Genomic DNA, 23,726 nt, shown 5'->3' on the forward strand with positions numbered 1-23,726 from the left:
AACCGTTTTTTAATCACCAGAAGTGGAATCCAACTGTATCATTCCACAGTAACTCCTCTCTTTCCCCTAAGTTAGCAATGACCTCTTATTTGCCAAATTCAACAATTTCCATGGGACTTAGAACTTATAGATGCCATTATTGATGTTTGCTTGTTCAGTTGTATCTAACTCTTCCTGACCTCATGGACCACAGCTATCCATCGGGTTTTCTTGCCAAGGATACTGCAGCCATTTCCTTCTTCAATGGATCCACTCTGTATTCACTAAACCTTCACATTCTGGAGCTGATCACTCCAGCCAGAAGGGATTTGTCTTTTCTTAAATCATTCAAATGACCCTCTTTGACCTTTCCTGAATATTTATCATTCTCTAATATAGATCATAGTTATTTATGTACCTGTGCCACTAGAAAAGGGAACCCAAAGACTTGTTTTTGTAAGAAAAAATCATAAATGCATTTCATTATATTTGGATTTTTTTTGGTAATATTATATGATTTCTTTTATGCATTTAAAAACATTATTCTGGGAAGGGGTTCATGATCTTCACTAGATTAATAACAGAGTTCATGATATAAAGAAAGGTAAAAAACCTCTGCCTAAGAAGCAATTGGTTGGATTTGGAGTCAGGAAGATTTGAGTTCAAGTATAGTCTCAGACAATTATTAGCTATGTGACTCAGGGCAAGTCACAACCTCTCTCTGTCTCAGTTTCTTTTGTTATAAAATTATAATAATGATGATGATGTCCACCTTACTGGGTCATGGTAAAGACCAAATGAAATGCTATATTATGTGCAAAACACTTTGCCCACCTAAAGGAAGGTGAACTATTATTCTTCTTTCTAGAGAGAAGTAGAGACTACTGCCTTTCATTTATGTAACCTCTTCAGCATTTATCCAAGTGCCATGCCCACATTAATATTAATTAATGCTAATAAGAGCATTAATTGAAGTACCAAGGACTTTTGATATATGGCATCTCTTTTGGTACTTGTAACAACCTTTAGGTATAGGTATAATTATTCCCATTTCACAAATAAGGAAAGGAGGATCTGAGGTTAAATGATCTGCCCATTGTCAAAAACAGGAATACGCAAATATCACAAAGTTAGCACTGGGAGGGGCCTTAGTGGTTATCTAATCCAACTCCATTTTAGAACTCAAAAAAAGAGAGCATCAAAGAAATTAGATGACTTGCTCAAGGTCACACAAGGAATAAGGAGCAGAACTCGGCTTTTTGAGTCCAAGTCTATCACTCTATTTACTACTGGAAGGACTTTACCTTTATTGAATATTCAAAGCAAGTATAACTAGCATGCTTACTTTCATGTATCCTTAGATGTATCACTAGATCCTTAGAACAACTCTGTGAGATAGGAACTGTTATCCCATTTTTCTGTTCAGGGAATAGACTTAGAGTTCTCTAGAGTGTGCAGTTACACAGTTTGGAAATGTCTGAGGTAGGATTGGAATTCAGGTCTTCCAAACTCTGTTTCTGGTGTTCTAACCACTGCACCACCTAGCTGCATTAACTCTTTGCCCTTGCCTTTTCATCAAGATTTGTACTTGTTTATTGGGGGACTCTTCTAATATATTTCCATAGGAAAGTAAGAGTTGCTACCTAACCAACTTCTTGGGAGAGCATATTTAAAGCAAGAAATGTAGTGGATGCATAATGCTGATGATTAGAAAAGCTCAATCTGAGAGAGAAGGAAAGCAAAGTCTCAGGGTGTGGTTCTGATAATTCAAAATGGCAGAACATCCTGGTGAGAAGACCTTTTGGTACACAACACAGAACCTTCTGGAACAGGTCAGACTGGATAGAGGTCTGAAGTAGCATTTTGTATTGTTGTAGACCTAAAGGGTCTGGACTAATGGGGGTTCTTCTGATGGTAAATTAGAATTATTATTATTACATGAGATTTCATTGGTCAGATTCTCTACCTGAAAAATTATCCAGTTTTCAGTGATACTATCTTTTTAAGGTAAAAACTTAACACACACACACACGTATGCATGCACACATACTCCCAATAATGTGCAATGAGCCACAATGGCTTCTTTTAATACTTACTTTTCCTGATTCCATGAGGGGTAAACTGTGAGGAGATCCTCTTTCTACTAGACGGACTCTGCAAACATAGAAACAGTGGATAGATATGAATATTTTCTCCTACTTTCGCTAAATCCTCCTCCCACTTAGACCCAGGCTATTTCTCCAGCAGGTTCTATCAGGGAACAATCATTTTGCTGTTGGTGAACCAATAGCAAATGTGGTTAAGAAGAAAAAGAATTTTTCTCATGTAGTATACATATGGGGATAGAGTGCCAGCCCTGAAGTCTGGAAGCTTCCTCTTCCTGAGTTCAAATTTGGCCTCAGACTCACACTAACTGTGTGACTCCAGGCAAGGTGCTTTACCTTGTTTGCCTCAGTTTTCTCATTTGCAAAATGAGGTGGAGAAAGAAATGGAAAACTACTCCTGTATCTTGGCCAAGAAAATCCCAAATGGAGTCATAGTCAGAGACAAATGAAAAAGGATCAAACAATGACAGAGGTAGAGAAGTAGAGTCACAACCATAATTAAAGGTAGGGGGGAAAAGTGTTCAATTAAGAAATGCCAAATTGGCTGTGAGACTTCTGGGACTTGTTCTGTAGCTCAGCATCTGGGAATATCCCACTTTATATCTGCATATAGGTAACATACTTAGGCTCCAAGTAGGAAAGATTAGACTTATTTATATGATAAATCTTAACTTAGCAACAATGTTCAATCATTAATGCTAAAGAAAAGAGTTTGAGTTCTTGGTTATATGTGTGAAGGAATGGGAGGCATCACAATCAATCACAAACTGACCCCTTTTCATATTTTGCTAGCCTCCATCATCCTGGTGAAATGATGATCTCCAAATTACATCCCATTAAATACTGATAATACTGAATGATAAAAAGCTAAATTTGTGTAAGGACAAATCTAACTTGGAATTCCAGTTCTGATACCTACTGCTTGGCACTGTGCATATAGCATGCCATTTATCCTTTCTCATCTTTGTTTTAGTCATCTGTAAAATGGGGACAATAAGAATATATTTGTGTAGGGAGGGCAGTGACTGCTACTGGAAAAGAAGTAGAACAGAGATCACTAGCCCCACTCAAATCCTTTCATTCTAGATCCCTTGATTATCTGCAATGACCAATAATAGCATGGGGAAGGGAAGGAGTGGAAAACAATTTTATTACTCTAAGTCAGACTGAGTTTAGGAAATGATAGCTCAGGAAGCACCAAAGAGAGTTTGAAAGAAGACTTGTTTAACCTAAACCAGAGGACTTTTGCTGGTTGGCTGTGGTTTTGAAGTTTAAATCACATACACACACCCTATCAAATAGCACACGAGGCTATGTGTTAAAATAGCTGAAACCCCTCCCTTATAGAAAGAGAAAAGGCCACATGACAGCAGAAAGCAGCAGAAGACTTGTGCAGCTTCAGAACACTAGCAAATGGTAGCAAAGAATAATCTGGGTGCAGATGATAAGAGAATAACCATGTCCAAACAGCTTAGCAGCCTCTATTAGGGTTTCTTAACCTAGTGTAGATTTCAGGGGGATCCATGCACTTATATGGGAAAAAAAGATGTCTTTATTTCAACTTAATTGGTTTCCTTTGTATTTTATTTTATGTATTTAAAGCCATTCCTCTGAGAGGGGATCCATAAGGCTTCACCAGACTGACAAAGGAGTCTGTGACTCAAAAAAGGCAAAGACTTCTAACTCAATGCATCGCCTAGTCAATCAGATGGCATGAGTTTATTTATAAAGGAAGCAACAGGTTCCAGTTAAGACAGCTCTATAGCTCAATAAAAATTATATGCTGCCTTGGCTTTACCCATTCCCTTCCTTTCTACTGAGTGGGAAGTCATGGGAGAATATACTTCTTTCCATGTGGATGGGGGAATTTCTCTTGAAACTTCATTTTGTTTATTTAAGTATCTTTTGGTTTGAACTAATGTGTCTTCCAGTTGGTTTGGTAAAAGCATGACACTGGGAGCTCACAAGCTTTTGTTTTGAGTATTTGATAAATGGCAACATGCCTTTAACCCAGAATAACTATTCAAGGCGCACATACACATTGGAGTGAGTTGTGCTACCAGTGCAAATTCTTCATTCTATAGTTGAGGAAACTGAGACTCAGAGAATTGACCCATAGTCTCAGAGATGGTAAATTGCAGGTCTGGAATTTGAACCCAGGTTTACTGACTCCATATCCAAAGCTCACTACACCAAACGATACTTCCAACTGCTTTAGGGAAAGCACTTTGTAAACTTTAATGTAGTATAGAAGTAAGCTGTTACTGTTCTTTTGTGGGTTTTGTGTATCTTGGACTAGATCTATATCTAATGTTAATTGGGAAGTACTAGTCTCTAATTGGGGTCTGGAGGCCTTTGGGTCATGAATAATGTGTTTACCTCCCAAAATGAAAAAAAAAAAAATAGCTGGCAGCGCCATAGTGCTTTAAGGTTTAGAAATCATTCTGTATATAGCATCTCATTTTGTGCTTCACAGAAGTTACCAATGAAATATAGTTGATGGATGGGGAATTTGGAAGGTCTGGGTTTGTATTAAATCAGTGTCAGGTGCCATTGTTTGATCCAGGACCTGCTATAACAAGGAGAAAACTTCTATCTCATGTTGGTGAGTAGATCATAGATTCAAGTTTAGAAAAGAATCTTTGAAGGCAACCTCTTCAACTTTTTTTTTTTAACTCTTACCTTCCATCTTAGAATCTACACTGTGTATTGGTTCCAAGGCAGAAGAGAGGTAAGGGCTAGGCAATAGGGGTTAATAGGACTTGCCCAGGGTCACACTGCTAGGAAGTGTCTGAGACCAGATTTGAACGGAAGAACTCCTGTCTCTAGCACTGGCTTTCAATCCACTGAGTCACCCAGCTGCCCTCCCCCTTCACTTTTAGATAAGGAAACAGGTCTAGAAAAGCTGAGTGACTTGTCCATATCCATAATGTTGCAGAGTTGCAGCATGTTGCAGAGTCAAAATCTGAGTCTTTGAAATTTGGTGCTCTTTATAATAATAATACATATTATTTAATTTAGTAATAATAAAAAAATGTAATATTATAGAAATAATAATAATTTACTACTAATAATAAATAAAATAAAAAATAATTATTAAATGTCTCTCACTTTAGGAGTACCTTTTCCTGGACTCCATTGTCTGTGTCGATCTCTGCATTGCTGCCAAGGGCATAAAAATGTGCCACTATTTGAGTGGTGGGCTGCTTTCCAACAATGGCTTTTGAGTTATGCCCCAGACAGACAGGCTATGGAGTGAACCCTTGGGCAAAAATTAGAGTCCAGTAGTCTCAAAGGGATGAGAGGTCAGCCAAGTTTCTATTCCTGGTCACCCTCTGGCCTATCATTTACTCAGTGTTCACTATTATTTTGGAAAGTGAAAGATCCCCGCCAAGCATGTCATCAGATATGCCGGTAGCTCAGGGCGCTTTATTAGGATGATCGGTTGTGGAGCCAACTCATGCCGACTCATGGAATGGAAGTAGCTGTGAGAATCAAAGAGGGAAACCCCAAACCCTGCTCACACACAGCTTCCCTAATCCAATGTTTAACACGTCCTCCTGAGTTCACTCACTTCTTACTGCAGGTATCTATTGCATCCTGTATCTTACTAACTTATCAAAGGTCAAAAAAAGCAGGAATATGCCTGCCAATGTTGGATCTCAAAATGGGTATTTAAACCCTCAAGGGTGCATCGTGGCTGGACATGACTCATTAGATGTTTCCTTTAATTGTGCCAATACTTTTTTTTTTAATAGTGGCTTTAATTTTTGTCTCAAAGTACATAGTTGCTTAATAGAGTAATCTATTTCTACAACAGCCATCTGAATTCTTGTTTCTAGTTCTAAACTCTTGGTACAACTTTGTCTTCACAAATCACAAGATCAGAGCTGGAAGGGATCTGGAAATCAAATCCCTTTGTTGGATAGATGTAGAATAAAGAAACGCTTGGTGCCCATCAACTGGGGGAATGGCTGAACAAATTATGGTACATGAATGTAATGCAATACTATTGTGTCATAAGAAGTGATGAAAAGAAAAGTTGCACTAAAACCAAGGAAGCTGTGCATGAACTAAGAAAGAACCAGGAAAAGCCATTCATGTAATAACAAACCTGAGAAGGACAAACCATTTCGAAAGCCCATAAGAACATAAGAACATTGGTTAATTGAATGACCAACCATGTTTCTAGAAGGCTGGGAATTCCAGAAGGCTCCCCAACTCCTGACAGAGGGGTGATAGACTGAGGGTACAGAATAATTTTTCTGAAAAGACCACAACAGGAATATATCTATATCTATATATTTTACTCTAAATATTTTTTTCCTAGAGATTTTTTTTTTCTGTTGGGGAGGGAAAAGGAAAAAAAAACCTGTTTGTCCACTGAAAAACACAACTCCAAATTTAAAGAAGGAATGAAGGAGGGTTTGCAGAGAGTACAGTGGGGAGAGAGCTGGGGAGAAGTGTCTAGGAAAGAGGTGTGAGAAGAGAGGAAATTCTGAGGAGGGTAGGAGAAAGGCTGGGAGCATGGGAAGAGATTGTCCAATTAGAACAATCTGAAGTGCAATCATTGAGGAGAGGGGGCAGCCATCCTTCCTTCATGGAAGAGAGAAGGCCAAGTCTTTGTTGGAGACCAGTGGAAAGGAAGAGGGAATCAGAGATGATGTCTAAGAATGGGAGAAGAGGGAACTCATATGGAATGCAACTTTCTCCATAAAGTAAAATAGATTATCTTTAGCTAAGAAACAGAAGAAGAAAAGTTGTGGGAAGCTTAAAGAGGAAAGAAAAGGTTGGAAATAGATTTTGGTGGAGAGTGAGTGAGATGAGAATTTAATTAGGGAAGAATAAAAGGACTATACCTTGATGCAGGGAGAGCCCAACAGAGTTTAACATGAACTTCATTATTGACAGACCAGGTTTCTACATCTAGCAATTTCCACCTACTCTCTCCCCTTTTTACCTGTTGAACATTTTAAAGTCCAACTCAAATGCTCCCTTTTCAAGGAAGACTTCCCTAATTTCTGTAGGCAGTAATGATCTTTCCCTCCCAGAATGCACATTGAACTTTTCACATAGTTCTTTGGTGCTCTTGTTTTTATATGTCTTGTATCTGCTACCAGACTATAAGTTTCATAACCACAGATACAATATCTTAACTAAACTTACTAGTTGCGTACCAAAAGTGCTTACTTAGTATGTATTAAATGGAAATGTATTCAACCACATGACCTGGATTCCAGCCCTGGCTCTGTTTTGAACTAGTTTTGTGGCCTTGGCCAAGTAACTTCACATCCTCCAGTTCTCAGGTTCATCATTTGTAAAATGAGGGGACTAGATAAGATGCACATCCCATTCCCCAATCCCTTTCAATGGCAACATTCTATAATTCTATAAGGCTTTACAGTTTTGTCATAGCCTAGCTTGGCTAGAAATACATATTACTATGATCTTGCAAAAGAGCTGGGATGAGGAAATAAAAGACAGCTATAAAGAATATTTAAATTCTTTAAAGATATCTAAAATTATCTACATTTTATTTAGCTATTTCATATATATCTATTACATAGCTAGATATCCAAAAAAAATCTAAATTCTTTAAATAAAGAATATCTATAAAGAATAATCACTCAAAAGCCAAATATGAAGTAGAATGTGAGATCTAAGGATTATAAATTTTAAACTGACTGGTAGAGAAACCTTAACAATCATCTAAAGCAAATCCCTCATTTTATAGAGGAGGAAACTGAGGCCTAGAGAGATAAATGGAAAGGTCAAATAACTTAAGCGGCAGAACCAAGATGCTGACCTACAATCTCTATCTCCAAACCAGAATTCTTATCACTGCAATTTTAAAGATTTATCCCTTAAAGCAAAGAGCTGGGGGTCAAGCTGTCAGGATCTACAAAACAAGTATTTAAAAGAACTTTTTTCATATCTAAAAAAAATTTTCAAATGCACCACATGTGGTCACAAATCTGTTCACTTTTCCTTTCATTGCTTTTTGCATTGAGACTACTACTCCAATCCTATGGGGGCCTAAAGCAAAAGTCTTGCCTCATTACTTATCCTTTGCAATTTCCTTCCAAGTGCAAATGCTGACCTTAAGGTGGACAGTCCTTTTCATGCTATCCTTCTATGTTGCCCTGGAGTTCAGGATTTCAGCAGAAAGAAGGAAGAAGGGCCACAGGTATTGTATAAGAAGAGAGGTATTGGGAAAACTGCTGGGGATGTGAGATGTGTGTAGAGAAAACATAAAAAAAATTTGTTTTTCATTATCAGTTACAGATGTGCTCTTTGCCTCCAAGCCTCTAACTTCCTTGCTTCAAAGATCTGTGATTTCATCATTTTGGGATCTCCCTCAACTGATGCAGGTTGCCATCCCTCTCTAACCTAGCTGGTCTTCAAAAGTATCTGAAGCTAAATGTTCTAGCGCCCTGGCTTGTCATCAGGCCAGTATTCGGTCTCTGAACGGCTCTACTGGAGCCTTTGCACAGGCTTTGGGAGACCAGGGTCACTTCCAAGTCCCCAGAAGGCCTTTAGAATTTAGTGACTCATATATCTAAATAATCTGGTAGAGACAGTCTGGCTCAGTGGAGAGAGAGAGCTAGCCTCTGAGTCAGGAGACAGGCATTCTAGTCCTGCGTCTGTCCTACACAGGCCAGGGTAGCTCTAGAAGAATGACTTAATGTCTTGGATCTCCCAGTGCGCCAGGAAACTCTCTGAGGCTACACATTGTGTAATAGTTGCTGAACTACATGGATAGAGGAAATTTCTTCTCTTCTAGGCGTTCCTTATATTAATAAAACATGGCTTAAGAGTCTCCCCTTCCAACCTCCTAGAGTACCCAGATAATTATGGATTTGTTTTGGCCAATTCCTTTAAAGAGAAACTATTTATATGGTCAATAAGTCCACAAGCATTTATTAAGCCAGGGACTCTGAGAAGTGAAAACAATCCTTGACCTTAAGAAGCTTACATTCTACTGGAGATAGCATGTGTGTGTGTATGTGTGTGTGTAAATATAAATATATATATATATATATATATATATATTTTTTTTTTCCCCCCAGTTAAACACAAAATATATACCAAAAAATACAAGGTAATTTTGAGAGGGAAGGCACTAGCAGCTGGTGGGGATCAGGTCTAACTGGCTTCCTAAATCAAAACCTAAGTGGAATAAATAGGCCCTTGGTTGCCATAAAAATCATAGCTCAGTTTTACAGTGCCTCAAGCTCTACAAAAGGCTTTTAGAACTATCATCCATCATGTTATCATCCACCCAACTCCTCAAAACACAGGAAAGTCAATAAGTGAGGCATCAGAATCTGCACTAGAATCTCCATTTCCTGGCTTTTAATCTGGTCCCCCTACCATGTGGTGATGCTTTTTTTCAGGAAGCTTAAAGCTCAAGTTTGGGTACCAGCAATAGTCTCTAGTCCCTTATATCTGCTAAGCAGAGTCCAGTAGAATTCGGAGTCATTCTGAAAGTGGTAAAATCATTTCTGAAGGGAGGTGAGGGAGTTCATGCCACCTCTCCACTCTGGCAAGAATGTCAGTTCAGCTAATGCCATTCCCTGATGGGTACTGAAACCTATTATTAGTCTACTGGTTTGTATAGTGTCTATCAATCTTTGGCAGCTGGAGACTTATTTATAACAATTAAGAAACAAAATTACATTAGTTGTCCCAATGGGGGCATATTGAAAAAAACCCATCACAACAGCTGCTGCCAAAATTACAATCACTTCAGGATTACCAGAAGCAGAAACTATAAATGTCAAACATCCCATCAAAGGAGGGACAGTTGCTTGCTGGGGAATGGAATGCAAGCTGTGGGCCCCAGCCTTCTTGGGCAGTCTAGGAGTGGGATAGAAAGAGGTCTAGCCTCTAGAATAACTCCTCAGATTTCTATGTTTCTGCATTTTAAAAATGTTTAATCTCACAAGAACCTTGTGAGGATGCCAGTTAGTCAGGAAGTATTTATGTTCCAGGCATTATACGAAGCCCTGAGGATAAATATAAAGAAAAGAAAAATTGGTCCCCAGCTCTCAGGGTGATCATATCCTAATAGGGGGAGCAATATCATTATCCCTATTTCACAGATGAGGAAACTCAGAAAAGGGGAACTGACTTTTCCTTAACTAGCTAGTATCAAGAATGGGAATTCATACCTAAGGTTCCTCACTCCCAATTCTAAGAGTTTTGAATATCACTCCATCACATTCAAGTCTAGAAACTAAGAACAAGAGGGCTGTAGCTCTTGTGCAATCAAATCTTGGGTCTGTGGGGACTGATGATTCTTGTCATTAATTACTGGGTCCCTGGAGTCAGGTCCCCAAATTCTAACTCTGATGCTAGCTCTTTGACCACAGCTGAGTCACTGAACTTTCTACTATAAAATGTTGGGTCAGATGGCCTCTCAGGTCCCTTCTAGATTGAAATCTATGATCCTGTGACTCATTCTTTGTCAGCCAATGGGCCTGTATCCCTATGAAGCAAGACCAGGGAGGAGGATAGGGAAGAAGTGACAAATACATTCTGTAACAGTTAAAATTTAGGAATATGGGGAGACTGAGGCAGGCAGAAATTAGTTTCTCTCTGCAAGGAGTATTATATTTTTTAGAGGTTTATTAAAGGTTAAAGATTAAAGAAAATACAGCATAAGAAAAAACACATGCCTAGGCCAGAGGCCTAGGCAAGATAACCTCACATCACGGAAGAGACGCGTCTGCTCCAAAACGGAAGTCCAAAAGAGAGAAAAGAGACCCAAAAACCTTTGCCACCAGCTTAAATCCTTCCTCGATCTCAGCCCACCTCAGAATTCCCCGTGAAATTACAAAGCATTTTAGGGAAGTGGAGCAAAGGCTTATGGGGATTGTAGTCCTGTATTCGAGTCTATTTTTTACATGCCTCCGTTTGATCCTCTGGGAAGAAGTCCTTCCCCAAAGGATCATAAAAACATAATCAATTTAAAAATTACAATAATTTGAGGATAAGAGAAAAAAAACCCCAATAATTACTGAACACATTGACAAAAAGCCGTTAGGGGGCAGTCCCCTTTGGCATGAAAGTATACATACAAATAAATGTCCAATCAACCACACCCAAAGTTCAATTTTGTGCAACTTGTGGTCTGGAGGCATCTTCATTATGTCTTCTCCAATAGTTCAGTTTCTGGGTTCAGAGAGGTAGCATCTTCTTTACCTAAAATTCTTCTCAAAAAGAATTTAAACTTTACAATTTAAATAATGATATTTTTTTACATTCCCCCTGTTAAGAGGGTGATTAGAAGAAAAAAAAAAGGATCACTTATGGATGCATGGCTGAGGTATGAGGTATATGAATCAATTGGCAAGAGATATTAAAAGGATATCAGAAAAATCAAAAAGAAAAGAAAAATTTCTGGATGAAAATATAGACTATCAAAGTCTTATGTGTAAAATTCCAAGTAAAAAGAAAATAAATCTATAACAGGTCCTTCTATCAGGGCCCAATCAACATGATCGAAGCAATGAGGCATTTACCCAGTCAGTAGCCAGGACTACAGAAAGGTACCACACTATGAAAGGCAGAAAAGGGACCAGATATATGAGCCAAGGTTTTGGGGATACTCGTCTGTGAGTATTTTCAGAGTGAGTGTGGACACAAGGAAAACCTATGTCATAACAACAGGTTAAACACAGTAACCTCGAGTCTTCACACTAGGTTCAAGACCTTTGTATTGGCCTGGTCAATCCATCCTAGATTGAGAGGGAATTCTAAAAACACCTTACACAGTTAGGGTTAGTATTCTTCCCTCCTAAACCCTTCAGCAAAGCTAAGGACACTACACTGGGATTTCAGTGTCCTTCTCCTCTTCCTTGCCCTCTGAGAGATCCAAAGTGGCTGAAAGGTAAGCAGTGGGAAAGAGAGGGAGGGCAGCAACCTCAGCCCTTCATCCTCCCCATGCTTCATACTCCAGAGCTTCCTTTCAAAGGTATGATATTTTAGGTTGGGAAGAAGGGCCTGCTGCTTAAAAACCTAGTACTGTGGCTTAAACTCCAAAGTTAGAGTTTGTGGCAATTCTCCCTACCCCTTCTCATATTTCCAGTTATAAACAAATGAAAAGAAAATTGGGACAAAAAAAATAGATGATGCTTTTGTTTGGTCTCCAGCATATTTCAGCCACTGAAACATCCTGCTCAGACCTCACAATTCATCCCAACAGCTTATGCCCTGCACTAGGGTGGTTATATGCTTCTGACAGTGCCTCCCTCCCTGGACTCAGCAGCCAAGAAAAGCTCCAGCTGACAGTTACCTTTGCCTTTCACCAAGGCAGCCATAGAAAAGTACCAATGACAAGGAGCAGACAGGAATATTCAGTGCCCTAGCAACCCAGACATGCCCATTTACCACCCCCCAATTCTGTTCCTGCAGCCAGAACCTGAAGTCGGGGTGAGTGGAGGCAGAGAAAGAACAGCAGCAGTCCTCCTACTCATTTGAAAAAGAGCATCATGGTAATTAAATGCCAGGCTTCTACACTGCCAGGCTTCTGTGTTTTTTTTTTCCCTTTTAATTTCATTTTCACCTGATGGTGGGTTTTTTTTCCTTTCTTCACTTCCTAAGACATTTCCTATGCCCTTGATACACCCTTATCTTTCCGTCTTACCATTTTTCTTTCCTACTTTCACCTTTAGGGCTTACATTTTTTGATCTTCTATCTTTTATCTCTTTTATCTTCCCCAGTAGATAGAGATAAAATTCAGCTTTCAATGAAGTGTGGATTGAAAAGGCTTGGAAATGAACCAGCCTCTGGATGGCACTGAGGTTAAGAGGGAAGAAAGGCAGCTGAGAGCTTTAAAGACATTTTAAATAACAACAAACACAAAAACATGAGTGCGCAGGTATTCTTCTGGCGGTTATCATAGATATCATGACTAAGAAGACACTAGTACAAAAATCAGCAGGTCTCACTTTGTATTTACAATGCTGATACTGCCTGAATAGGTGCTACATTTTAGCAAGGTGGAAGTGTATTAGCTCCAATATGCAGAGTTCCATAAAAGCTGAAGAAGACTGGAACTAAGCCACAGCTCTGTGAACACATCAAGCTTTCATCCCCAAGCCACCATCTTTGTGGTACTCACTGTTCCTGCTGCCACCCTAATAGGATACCAAGAATAGACCCCAATCTGGCAGCTCAGTTACCTCTGGGTTCACTGGCTGAACCAGCTTCCAATTCCTTTCTTTCCTCCTGCCACCCAAACAGAATGTAGAAGGATGGCACACAAGAGAAATTAGTTTAAGCATGCCATGTTCTAAGGATGCTACAAACAAGATGATGATAAAGAAAGACTTGCTATTTTCACACTTAAGTCCAGAAACAAACCCTAAATCCCAGTCTCTTTACTTGAAAAAGTGTCCTGGATATGTAAATTAAGTACTCAAACTAAGTAATAAAAGTTTTTTGTTTTTCCCTGACTGAACATGCTTGTCTTTCCCCCTGCAGATAAAAATCTATGAAGCAAATCTTTCTATTATCAGAAAAAATACTGTTGTAGATAAATGGAATGGTTGTTTCTTGTAGCTACCAATTCTGAGAATTGACACACCCTTTGAAATTGTTCCTTAAGACTATAAAACAGACTCTGAATCTTAAAGGAAATCACTCGGTAAGTGAGTCGGACATTTTATTAAGCATCTATTATGTGTCGGGCACTGCGCTAAGCACTGGGAATTCAAAGAACAGAGTCCCTGCTCTCAAAGAGCTCACAATTTAATGGGAAATAGGCCAACACTAAATAAATAGACACTAAAATTATATATAGGATAAATAATCAACCCAGGGAAAACTCTTTTAGAATTAGACACTCTTAGTAAGAATTAAGAGGGTGGGAAAATCTTTCTATGAGATGTAATTTTAGCTGGGACTTGAAGGAAGACAGGAGGTTGAGGTAAAGGGGGAGAGAGTTCCAGGCATAGGAGCAAGAGAAAAAATGAAGCTGAGAAATGGAAAAGTCTTCTTTAGGAAACAGTGAAGAAATCAGTATCTCTACACAGAAAAGAGTGACATGGTGTAAGATATAAGAAGACTTAGAAAGGTAGGAAGGCACTAGGTCATGAAGGGCTTTGAATGCCAAGCAGAGGATTTTGTATTTGAACCCAGAGGTAATAGGTGAAGTTTACTGAGTTGGGGGTGGTGACACGGTTGGATCTGTGCTTTCGGAAAATCACATTAGTGTTTGAATGGAGGTTAGATTAGATGGGGGAAAGAGTAATTAGGCAGACCCATCAGTAGATTATTATAGGTGTGAGGGGATGAGGGCCCATACTAGAATGATAGTAGTGTCAGAGGAAAGAAGGGGGCATATTGGAGAGATGTTACAGAGGTGAAATCATTTGACAGGCTTTGACAAAAGATTAGATAAAAAGTGGAGAAAGGTAGTGGAGAGTAAAGAATGATAAGAAGGTTGCAAGGCTACAGCCTGGAGTAATAGCAAAACCTGTGAAGGCAATAGGGAAGTTTGGAACCTGAGAGGGTTTGAGGGAAAATATAATGAGTTCAGTTTTGGACAGGTTGAATTTAAGATGTATGTTGGACATCTAGTTTGGAAGGAATGATAGGGAACTGGAGATGCGAGACTAGAAGTCATTCCTCAGGTTAGGGCGAGGTAAAGAGATTTGAGAATAATCAATAGAGAGATGATAATTAAATCCATTGGAACTGAGATTAACAAATGAAGTAGTACAGATAGAACCCTGTAGGACATTCTTAATTGGTGGATATGGCCTCAGTGAAGAGCCATCAGAGAAGGGGTGGTCAGATAGGTGGGAGGAGAACCAGGAGCACTCTTCTGAAAACCTAGAGAGAAGAGAATATTAAGAAGAAAGCAATTGACAGTGTCAAAGACTGTAGAGAACTGAAGCAAGATGAGGACTGAGAAGAGCTCACTGGATTTGGAAAGTATGAGATCACTGGTAACTTTGAATAGAGTATTTTCAGTTGAACATAAGAGTTTGTACTGTAGAGAGTTAAGAAAAGAAAGCAAGGAGAGGAAATGAAGGTACCTATTGTAGATAGCTTTCTCAAAGAGTTTGGCCACAAAGGGCAGAAGAGAGATGGGATGCAAGTGCCTATGGAAGGAGCAAGTGAGGATTTTTGAGGAAGGAAAAGACATGGGCACCTTTGTAAGCAGTTAGGAAGAAGTTAGTAGACCAGGAGAAATTAAAGATAAGTAAGAGAAGATAAGAGAGAGGAAATAAAAAGGAGGAAGGGAAATGGTATCCAGGGGAGTTTGACCAGGCACTTGAGCATACTCTAACTGCATGTCTCATTAGAGCAGAGGTTCACAAAATCTATAAAAAGTGGAGTTCTAACTTTGGTAAAGAGTTCTACCATGGAAGAAAGACTTTCTCTATAGTCCAGTTGGTAGATTATGGCTACTTTCTAAAACTCAGCTTAAGTATAGAGAGGCTCATTGACCTTGAGTTAGCCACTAGATGATGACTATTTTGGCCATGACAACTAATGAAACAAAGGAAAATATAAAGTAGCCCCCAATATTTTGTGATTCCAATCCAAATCTAGGATGATGTTGGTAGAAGGGTGGAAAAGGAGGCAGAGGGTACTAAATTAATTCATCATTTAGCAAGCATTTATTAAGCAGTGAGTATATATGATGCACCACGCTAAGTGATGGTTATACAAAGACAAAAGTCAAACAGTCCATGATTTCCATGTATTATATTGGGGAAGATGGCATGCACACATTTTTTATTTGCAGAACATATTCAAAATGAATATAACCTAGTTTTGGGAGGGAGTGTCATAGCAGCTGGATGAGTGAGGCCAGGAATGGTTTCATGAAGGTAGTGACACTTAAATCTTGAAGGAGACTGATTTTGAGAGAGGGGTGTACATTCTAGGCATAGGGGAAGTGTGCACAATCCAGAGTAGGGCAGTATGACTTGGGTGCAGAATTTGAGGAGGGCAGTAAAATATAAGAAGACTGTGAAGAGTTTGTGAAGAGCTATAAATTGATATCATAGGAAGCCACTAGAGTTTGTTAAGAAGGGAGATTCTAGGAACCATAAAATTTATAGGCCATTAACATGAGGTCTGTGTGCAATGACCAACATATTGGCATAGTGCTAGAAGAACTGAACCATATCTATATTGACATTCTTCTTATAAATGCTGCCAGAGTGTATTATAGAATTAAAGTGAAATATTTCTCATAAAGGTCTCCTGGGAAAGGAAAATAGTTTGGGTTATTTACATGTCCAAAGCCAATAAGAAATATAATTTAATAAAATGATTGGTTACTTCAGATAACAGCATGATTAGCATAAGCAGAAAGGCAATCATGAAGATAGTTGTAGCATATGGACCAACATCCAAAAGAGAGGATGAGGAGATAGAGGAATTCTACAAAGAACCTGTGAGATTCTCCAAATTAAATGAACATATATTTGGCAAAGGCAGAGGACAAGAATAAAAAATATGTAGGAAAGTTTTGCTTTGAATCAAGAAATAGTAGAAACTTTCAGATTAAATAGAAGCCTAGTATCTCTGTTTCATGGATGCTTTCTTCAAGAAAATTGAGCTATAATACTAAAGAAAAACCTTGAATAATATCAATAAGACTGAAATGGATGATCCTTTAGAGAAAAAAAAATGATTGTTATCAATGTGGCAGTCTTTGAACAGTCAAATCTCTGATTTGTTAAACCAAAGACCAAAATCAACACCAAATTAGAAGAATAAAAATGAGAAGACATAGCCTATAGTTCAATGCTATCCTAATCTATTTAAATAAACTCTTGATTGAAAGTTAGGAAGTAGTTAAAGGAGACAGCCATCGACATGGACTGTCACTATATTCAGCAGAAGTATAACCATTGAAAATCAATGGCCATAAAGGAGAGGCTGTCTACTACACAGGAGAAGGAGAAGATGATTTCCTTAAAGAATGAGGTCTTCTAGATGCTACAGTTTGCAGATGCCATTTTGCTGACAACATCAATCTCTAGTACACCACAGACTCCTAAATAGATTCATAATCACCTAAGAATTTCCATATGGCAAAACATGAAGCTTTTTTTTTTTGCTTTAAATGCTGTTTAATCTTGTGATATAAGCAGCTGGATGGATGGCCCATACTGTTCCTTCTATCTTGAACAGATACTGTAAATAGACAATGAAAAGGGTCCAGGATTTAAGGGGAAAGGAGTGTGCTACTTTTTGCATTTGGGAACTTATATGCAGCACTCCAATGACTGTAAGTTTCTTCCTAAAATATCTCATCTTTTTTAGCATCCACATAATTCTGACTGGGAACAGGTAAGTGGCTAAGGATAGAGTGCCAGGCATGGAGTCAGGATGTCTCATCTTCTTGAGCTCCAATCTGATTTCATCACTGTGTGACCCTGGACAGGTCATTTAATTCAGTTAGCTTCAGTTTCCCCATCCATAAAATGAGCTAGAGAAAGGAATTCAGTATCTCTGTCAAGAAATCCTCAAATGACAAATGAGGGCACAAAGAGTTGGACATGATGAAAATGACTGAACAACCACAACAAAATTCTTCTGGCTATGTAGTATGGAATCAAACTTTGGAATAATGCAATTTAAAATCAAATTTTCAGGGAGGAATCACCCTGAATCATTCCAAAGGGAAATGGAGAGATGCATGGTGTCACAAATAGGCCACCACACATTACCAATGGTGAACTGAATGTGCAGAGCAGTATGAAACATCCTTAAAGCAAAGTATAAGCCAAAGTGAAGTTGTATAGCAAAGTTGAGAAATAACACAGACTGGCAACTCACACCTACTCTCTGTTTTTGTAAGGATATAGACATAAAAGGCACAATCTCTATCCTATAAAATGCTTTGTAGCCTATTGAAGAATAAGATACATGAAAAAGGGAAAAGAATATAATAATGCATGGAAACATGCATTAAACTGTGGGATAATAGCCTATGAACAGTCAAGATAGTCAGAGGAAAGGCTGCAGTGGGGACTTATGGGAAAACTTCATAGAAGTAGCTGGATAAGAGCTGGGTCTGAAGGATAGAGAGAATTCAAGTGGGAGAAAAAATACAGAGTAAGAGTTCTCATTTAGGTTTCTCTCCAAGTTCTGCACACACCCATTCCGTAACTTATTTCCTTTTTAATCTAGAGGAAAATGTTAGCCCGAATCATTTTTTAGGTTAGAAAAGTGAATGACACCTGTTACCTCTTAAAAGCAGCCTCTGGAGGGGGAAGTTTTCCCTAAAGAGCATTTTCCTCAAGAGAAGTGACAGACTAGAGTTATGGCATTCTTCAAGATCCTAACCCACCCCTACCTCCAGTAATGGTGCCTCTCCAGTTTAAAATAAATTGCCCTGAGACAGTTTCTCTTATTGGGATGTGTGTGTGTGTGTGTGTGTGTGTGTGTGTGTGTGTGTATGTTAGCAATTAATAGAGTGCCTAAAACAAATAAAACCAAACAATGAGCAACAAAATTTAAGAACTGAATTCTTTCCCTTTCTTTGATAAGTTAAAATAACTGGTCAGTAAAGGCTGAGTGACAAAGTGATGCCAGCCTATGTCCTAAGGGAAAAGCCCTTTGCTGAATAATACATAAATGTTTAGGGGAAAATTTAGTCCCAGGTGGAACAGAAAGGGAGGGGGGAAAGAAGCAGAAGAGCAAGAAAAGCCCGAGAAGGAAGCAATGGGAATAAAATTCAGGCAAAGGGAAACACTCACCGAAGGGATTAATAGGTTTGAGTGGGTTTCCAGTTATTAAAGATGCAGGAGGAATTGTGCAGTGTCTTACTGATAACCAAATGAAAAGGCCATAAGGAGAGAAACTTCATTGCTTTCATAAAGATAGACCCCAGGAGAGTTTTCTCCAGGGGACTTTTAGGTTGATGCTATTGGGGATGCATGTTATTTTGTAATCATTACACTCAGATGGGTTTGCAGGTACTGCAGAAAACACAGCTTTCCATACTGGCTGGATTTGTACAAAAAAGAAAAGAAAATCCTTTTCAGGAACTAACTTTTACTGAATGATAGATTGCTAACCCGAGAAAAGAGCCAAATGCTCTGAAAACCATTAAGCAGGATCCATGGATACTTGGTGGTGTCCTACTTCTTCACTTGGCTTCTAAAAGAAAATTACTATTAAAACCTACTAAGCCTGAACCTAGTAAAAGGATTGGAGAACAACTTCCCAGGAAGAAACTGAAACTTCTAGATACCCAGTTCAATCCTTGCTTGAAACCTACATCTCCTTCAGCATCCTTGACATGTCTGGACTTGGAGTGAACATTTCTCTACTTACATCTTTGACAATGGTCCATCAAGGTGGGGGAAAAATGGAGCCCATGGAATTTTAAAGCTGGAAGGGTTTACTTTGTTCGCTCTCCTTATTTGAATGCTTTTGCTTTGTTTTGATTCCTTGGTACCTTTTTCTCCCTCTAGAACACTATAGTATTCTTGGTTCTATAAGTTCTGACTAACTTAATTTTGCTGGGCTCTTCATTCTCTTCCCGATTCCTGAAGTAGGAGAGTCTCCTAAGTTTTTAACCTTTATTCAAATCTCTTCTCCTAAGAATTCCTTAATATAGCATGTTATTATATTGTTATTGTACATAATTATATCATATATGTAATACACATCCATACAGTATATTAATCAATGTACATATTACATGTATGTATTTATCTTATATACATTATATATGCTATATACATTGTATATATGTATACATGTGTTATATACATATTTATAAATGTATTCTAGATATCTAGAAATATCTAAAATAATTTTATAAATATATATACATATAGGAATATATATGTATATATATTTATATATAAATCCCTTTCCTTGACAATTTTATATAGTCCCTTCAAATCAACTATTAGCTTTACATTCATGATGCCCAAATCTATATATTTAGGCTTGTTGTATCCCAAGTTTAAGATCTAGCAGCCTACCAGATAGCTCTACTCGGATGTTCCATCAATTTAACCAGTTCTTAATGAGCTTTCTATCTTTCCTAAACTTGTTCCTTTTCTTAAGACTTTGAAAATTTCTCTCTGTACAGTCACAAATTTAACTACTTTCCCCATGGTTGAAATTTTCAGGGTATCTTTGGCTCTTTTCTCATCCTTATCTTACATCTTCAGTTATGTACAAAGACCTGTGGACTCCATGCAGTATTTTCCCCATCTACCTCCTCATTTCCATTGCCAAAAGGTCTTTAATAACAGCTACAATTATGTGCATGGTCAATTATAAAAGCCTCCTAATAGGATTCTGGACTAATAAATATGGCTCTGTAAGAATTTTTCTAAAAAACCTCCCTTGGTCTCCCACTGTCTATGAATTAACGTTCAAACTTCCATGTATGTTATCAGACTTTTCTCATAACATTCCTCTCCAGGTACTCTGTATTCCAGCCAAATGGAATTACTAATTCTGTACTCTACCTCTTTCCAGGAAACCTCCTTGAGGGCCTCCAAATCAATTATGGTGTTTCCCTCCTTCAATTCACATTAAGTACTTTATTTGTGCCTCTCTGACGTAACTACAGCTGTTTGTGTATGTGTCACATTTTCTCCCTCGATTGACAGTTCCATGAAGGCAAGCACCATATTTGATCTAAACTTTGCATTTCTCTGGGGGCCTAGAACAGTGCTCTGTACTTATTAAATGTGTAATAAATGTCTGTTGGGTTGAACTGAATTGTACAAATAAGGAAACTGAGGGCCACAGAAGCTCCAGGGTTTGAACAAGGTTTGAACAAAGTAAACAGGACAATTAGGATGAGAATTGAATCTAGCTATACTTTATGCTCTGCTTCTGCCTCACCTGACAAAGCATGAAGCAGAGCTGCAAAAGCTTTTTTAGGAATCACCCACCCCATCATTTTCCACTTACAGATTGAAGACACAGAAGAATATGGAGGAAGAAGAGCAGAGGTTCAGAGAAAGAAGAAACCACATCACTTGAAAAAAGAAGTCAAGAGATTTGAAAGGCACGTGGTCTCTGAGCAATAAGGGGAACTGCCAGATACTTGCTTGGGTTTTCCCCTCATTGACTCTCAAGTTCAGCCTTCCAGACAGAGGCTTCCTGTGTTCTGTGCAAATCAGGCTGTGTCCCCAGAAGGGTTAGGCTCCTATACAACAAAGCTGTTTTATGGTCTGTGACACGACTCCTTCTCTATCATTTCTTTTTGGCCCTCATACACAAGTTCAATTCAAGAAGTGGGTTTTCAAGTAGGATGAACGGAAGGCTTTGTCCCTTCACTTTGAGGAAAGGTCTGCTCTGCTTGTATCCTCCTGGCCTTAGGGACTGGGTGGGAGTAATGGAAAAAACATGCCACTCTCAAAAAGCATGCCTCTGCCCTTTCTGGATGCTTTCCAGCATAGCTAATTTGCCCACAGTTCTGCAAATTTACCAGTTTCTTGCTATTTACCTTATTACTCTGTTTTAAGGGGAAACTTCTTACCCTGATTTTATGTATGCATAAAGTTTAGATTAGAAGCCCTCTAATGATAAGGGTCAAGGGTTTTGAATAGTTGATGATCCCCAGCCCTAAGTACCCTGAGAAGTAGCAAGAATTTTCAGAATTATGTGGGGATCCACTTCTTGGGGGAGGGGGGGTCCTGTTGCTATGAAAGTAGCATCCTAGTTTCACAGTGGAAACCAAAAAATCAGTAAGGGTCCTTCTGATTCGAAATCTTTTTGCTCTGATGCATGTGTCCTAATTATCTTTGCAAATACCAACCATCTTAACTGGAAAATTCTCTGAAACCTCTAAACCTTCTCTCCACACAAATCAATATATGTGAAGTCAAGAAGTATTTATTTTATGCTTGTTTTGTGAGAAAACACCATCTTAGGGGCCATGGAGCCTAAAAAAGAAAACAAGATATCTGTGGAAAGGGAAGACTCACAAAGATGAATTAGAAAATAGAAGGTAGAACAAACTATGTTAATATATAACATATATAATAGAGAAATATATTAAAATAAAGTATATATGTAATACAGGTATAATATAATGGATATATGTAATATATAGAAATATAATTAAAAATTATATTGTCTGATTCTCACTCTAAATGTATCAGAAATTCAGAAAAGAAGAATCATTATGATTTGGAAGTATAAGGAAAACCTTTTGAAAGCACTGAAACTTGTTGAATTTTGGAAAAAGTAACACATCCAATCCAGTCTAATCCAATTTTTAAAGTACTTGCTAAGCACCCACAATGTGCAGTATACTATGCAAGGCAATGGGGATAAAAAGACAAGATAAAAATAAGCCCTTGCCCTCCACAAGCTTACATTGTACTAAGATGGGGATATAACATGTAAACCAATAAGTATATCCATAATAGTTCAAAAATGAGGGCATGAACACCAACTACTGAGATAAAGGCTTTTCTTTTGGAGATGGCACACAAATTGAGCCTTGAAGGAAGCTAGGGATTCTTAAGAGTGTGAAAGGGAAGGTACAGTATATTCTAGGCATGGAAGAAACTATACAAAGTCCTGGAGGTAGAAGATAAGTAAGTATGTTCTACTCTGATCATTCTTTGTTGGGAGTTCTCTGCAGATCATTGTCTTTATCACTTGGATAAAGTGACGAATAGCATCTTTATAAAATATTGAGGTGACAAAGCTGCAAGGGATATCTAACACACTGATAGATGAGAATTTTAGGTCAAATCACTAAGATAAAATTTAATAGGGAGAATCTAATGCCCTACTACGTTTGGTTGCAAAATATCATCTTTATAAGTATAACATGGGAGAGGCAAGGGTAGTGAGTGATTTGGCTGGAAAAGATCTGGGGACTATTGGGCTTTATGTTTAACAAGAGTTAAGAAATTGATATGGCAGCCAAAAAAGTCAATGAGGTCTTTGGCTTCATGAAGACAGACATGGTGTTGAAAGCTGAGAACTTCAGTGTTCTGTCCTGGTCCAATTTTGACTCCAAAGATACTGCTCTTCCCACTGTACCACCCTGCTTCACCATCATCAAGTGGTTATAGGTTTGGTGAAATCATTAGATTCTGATGCACAGAAACAGAAAAAAGGATGTCTCATCCCTTTAAGAGCTTACATTTCATTTGGAGAGATTGACCATACACTGTAGCAATAAGCATGAGAATCATCAATGCATAAAGAAATGAAAAATAATGTCATGCAATCTCATTGGACAGAGAGAACCAAATAAAGAAGTGATGGCAGCATTGGGGCTAAATATCAAAGGGAACAAGAATCAGTCTCTGCTCTACAAATGGAATTATAATTTGATGATTTTTATATATGATTTTAGGAAGGACAGAATCACAATGACCATTATCAGTGCCTTTCAGTTTAAATTCTCCCAGTAAGGCTGATTTCTCTTTCCCCCTACTGTTTGTTGACCTAATGACGAGTGGTATATTGACATACTCACAGTCCATAGCTGGTCTCTTCAAAAGCCCCTTTACTCTGCCGGCTCCTGCCTCATCTTAAGTATACTTATTCTTTGCTTCTCTGACTATCCTCCGTAAACACAGTCCATGACTTTGGGTTGGATATTTGGTGATGAAGTCTAAACAAGCTTTCATTCTTTAGTTATCTCATCAACAGTGCATTCAGAA

General features: G+C 38.4%; 1 protein-coding gene across 7 annotated transcripts in view; it reads right to left on the minus strand.

Moving 5' to 3' along the window:
- DIP2C (disco interacting protein 2 homolog C) overlaps positions 1-23,726 on the minus strand; it is a 634,433-nt gene that overhangs the window by 17,584 nt on the left and 593,123 nt on the right. For all 7 annotated transcript variants that reach the window (XM_007504698.3, XM_007504697.3, XM_007504696.3 and 4 more), the window contains one exon: positions 2,076-2,133. In XM_007504698.3, the coding sequence (XP_007504760.1) occupies positions 2,076-2,133 (58 nt within the window). The remainder of the gene's footprint in view (positions 1-2,075; positions 2,134-23,726) is intronic.

The sequence above is a fragment of the Monodelphis domestica genome, chromosome 5 (genome assembly GCF_027887165.1).
Source record: "Monodelphis domestica isolate mMonDom1 chromosome 5, mMonDom1.pri, whole genome shotgun sequence".
NCBI lineage: Eukaryota > Metazoa > Chordata > Mammalia > Didelphimorphia > Didelphidae > Monodelphis > Monodelphis domestica.